The sequence below is a fragment of the Geospiza fortis genome, unplaced genomic scaffold (assembly GCF_000277835.1).
Source record: "Geospiza fortis unplaced genomic scaffold, GeoFor_1.0 scaffold130, whole genome shotgun sequence".
NCBI classification, from domain to species: domain Eukaryota; kingdom Metazoa; phylum Chordata; class Aves; order Passeriformes; family Thraupidae; genus Geospiza; species Geospiza fortis.
The window spans coordinates 16,275,473-16,277,560 of record NW_005054300.1 but is presented as its reverse complement, the minus strand read 5'-3'; the positions used below and the strand labels follow the sequence as shown (position 1 = coordinate 16,277,560).

At 45.5% G+C, this 2,088-nt stretch overlaps 1 protein-coding gene across 1 annotated transcript in view; it reads left to right on the top strand.

Moving 5' to 3' along the window:
* Positions 1-6: 6 nt before the first annotated feature.
* TMEM254 (transmembrane protein 254) overlaps positions 7-2,088 on the top strand; it is a 5,163-nt gene continuing 3,081 nt past the window's right edge. The window contains exons 1-2 of the mRNA XM_005417275.2: positions 7-42; positions 1,585-1,688. Of these exons, the coding sequence (XP_005417332.1) occupies positions 7-42; positions 1,585-1,688 (140 nt within the window). The remainder of the gene's footprint in view (positions 43-1,584; positions 1,689-2,088) is intronic.

Below are 2,088 nucleotides of genomic sequence, written 5' to 3'. Positions count from 1 at the left end.
ATCTGGATGGTCGCCATCATCTTCGGCATGATCCTCCTCGGCGTAAGGAGCGGCGCGGGGAGGGCGGGAGGGAGATCGGTCAGAAACCGCGGGGTGCGTGGAGCAGGTGCTCTGCTCCATCCCCGTGTCCGCGGAAACGCCGCTCCCTAAAATAAACGGGGAGAAAAAGGAAACTGGAGGTGCTGCTTTGGCCAGGCAGGGAGGAGGCTGGACAGAGCCATGCAGGAAGGCCGGAGGGAGGGAGAAAGCAGCTGGTCTGCGCAGGGAAGCGAGGCCGTGGCGCTGGGGCGCGTCCCGGGCCCGGTCAGAGCATCCCGGGCGCGGCAGCAGCGAGGGCTTGCGGGGCAGGTGCCCCGGGAAAGGGGCTGCAGCATTCCCAGAACTGGGAGCTGAGGCGCCGAGCATCAGCACAGCCCGCTCCGGACAGCTGGGGGGCATGTCAGTCCCTAAGGTGCATTTACAGGTGAGGGCTTTGGGCACAGGCTGTACGAACTGGTGGTGTTGGGAAACACACGCGTTCAGTCACCACGTTGTGTTAATTTCCTAAAACAGACTTCAGCTAAGTTAGTTTGGATTACTGGAGCAGGGATATTAATGGCTTTTTGATGTATCTGTCAAGTTTATGAAAGTTGTCCTTGACTTTCACATGTTGCGATTTTCTTTCTGTTTGCACAGATTTTCTAAACTTGGGAACCACCTGTAAAAATGATAGTCAAGGCACATCAAGCCACTCACAAAACAATTTTTGGGCTGTTTGAAGAAACAGAATGAGCTCTAAGCAGATTCTCTGTTTAAAATCATCACCTCACCACATCTTTGGCACAGCTAAATTTACATATAGTGAGAAACTGCAGTGTTGATACACCAGAAGCAAGATAAGGCAGTGTGAACTTTGGCCTGGTGCTTACCTTAGATCCCCAGTGGCCTCTGAAATGCACAGCTCATCCCTCACTGCCTGCTTCTCCTCCCGGCTTGCGGAGATCGGCATGCACAGTGCTAAACACTGCGGACAGCGCTGTGACAGGAGAGAGAAACTGGGAAGGAAATTCTACATCTCTGCTCTTGGGATTCATGCTCAGCTTTCTTCTGTGCCCGGTTAAAAATAAACAAAAATCTGACATTTTCTTTTTTATGGGACGAAAGAAGAAAGACAGATCCCCTAGTTTTAGATAGTTATTCCTCCTAAACAGTGTTTTCATGGTTTGGCCTCCTCAGCTCACTTGCCTCAGATTAACTTCTTCAGGACAAAGACAATGTAGGTTTTGCAGCTTCCATGTCTAATAGGTAATGAGCTTACAACTTAAATACCACTTAACGTGCAGATGCACTCTTGGTCCCCAGACAGCAACCTTAAACTTATCCCCTTGGCATCTGGTATGTCAGGGAATAGAAATTTCCTAGTTGGAATCTTTCAAAGGCTCCTGGGAGAATATGGTCCTTGGACAAGGTTAATGGAATGAAAGAACTTAAGTGCTATGAATAAATGAGCTCGGAACTCATGGGGCTCAAAAATAAAGCTATTTTGGAAGGTTAAGTTGATAGTACTTCTACTCTGAAGTAAGATAACGATTTTTTTTTTTGCAGTGGGTAACACTTTGGCCTTCAACTATACCTTATAGTTACTTGGGATTTTTTGGTACCTTCCTTAATTATTTAGTGGAACACCACCACAAATGGGTATGCTACGGGTAAGTTATGTTTGACTGTGTAATTATTTTGCCTCTCTCTGACTCTTGTACTTAGTCTGTATTAACAAGCTTTCCTGTAACCCAGTTGTTAATTAGATTTAAAGAGCTCTCCTTTCAAGCTCATTACAATTAAGGGTGTGGGGTGATAAGTATGTAGAGGACTAGACAGGCTAAGACCAGTTTGATAATTTAAAAAAATCAGCTTCAAATTTGACATCACTGATGGTTTAACAAGAAAGGGAAAAATGTTAAGATACTACTTTTGATGACAGTTATTAGTACAAAGTTATACTTGTACCATCTACTGCAAGTCTTTTTCTTCTCTAGTTGTTACTCGAACAGTCCAATTCTTTCTTTAGGAATCTTTTTTTATCCAGCTTCAATTAAAGAACATTTTCTA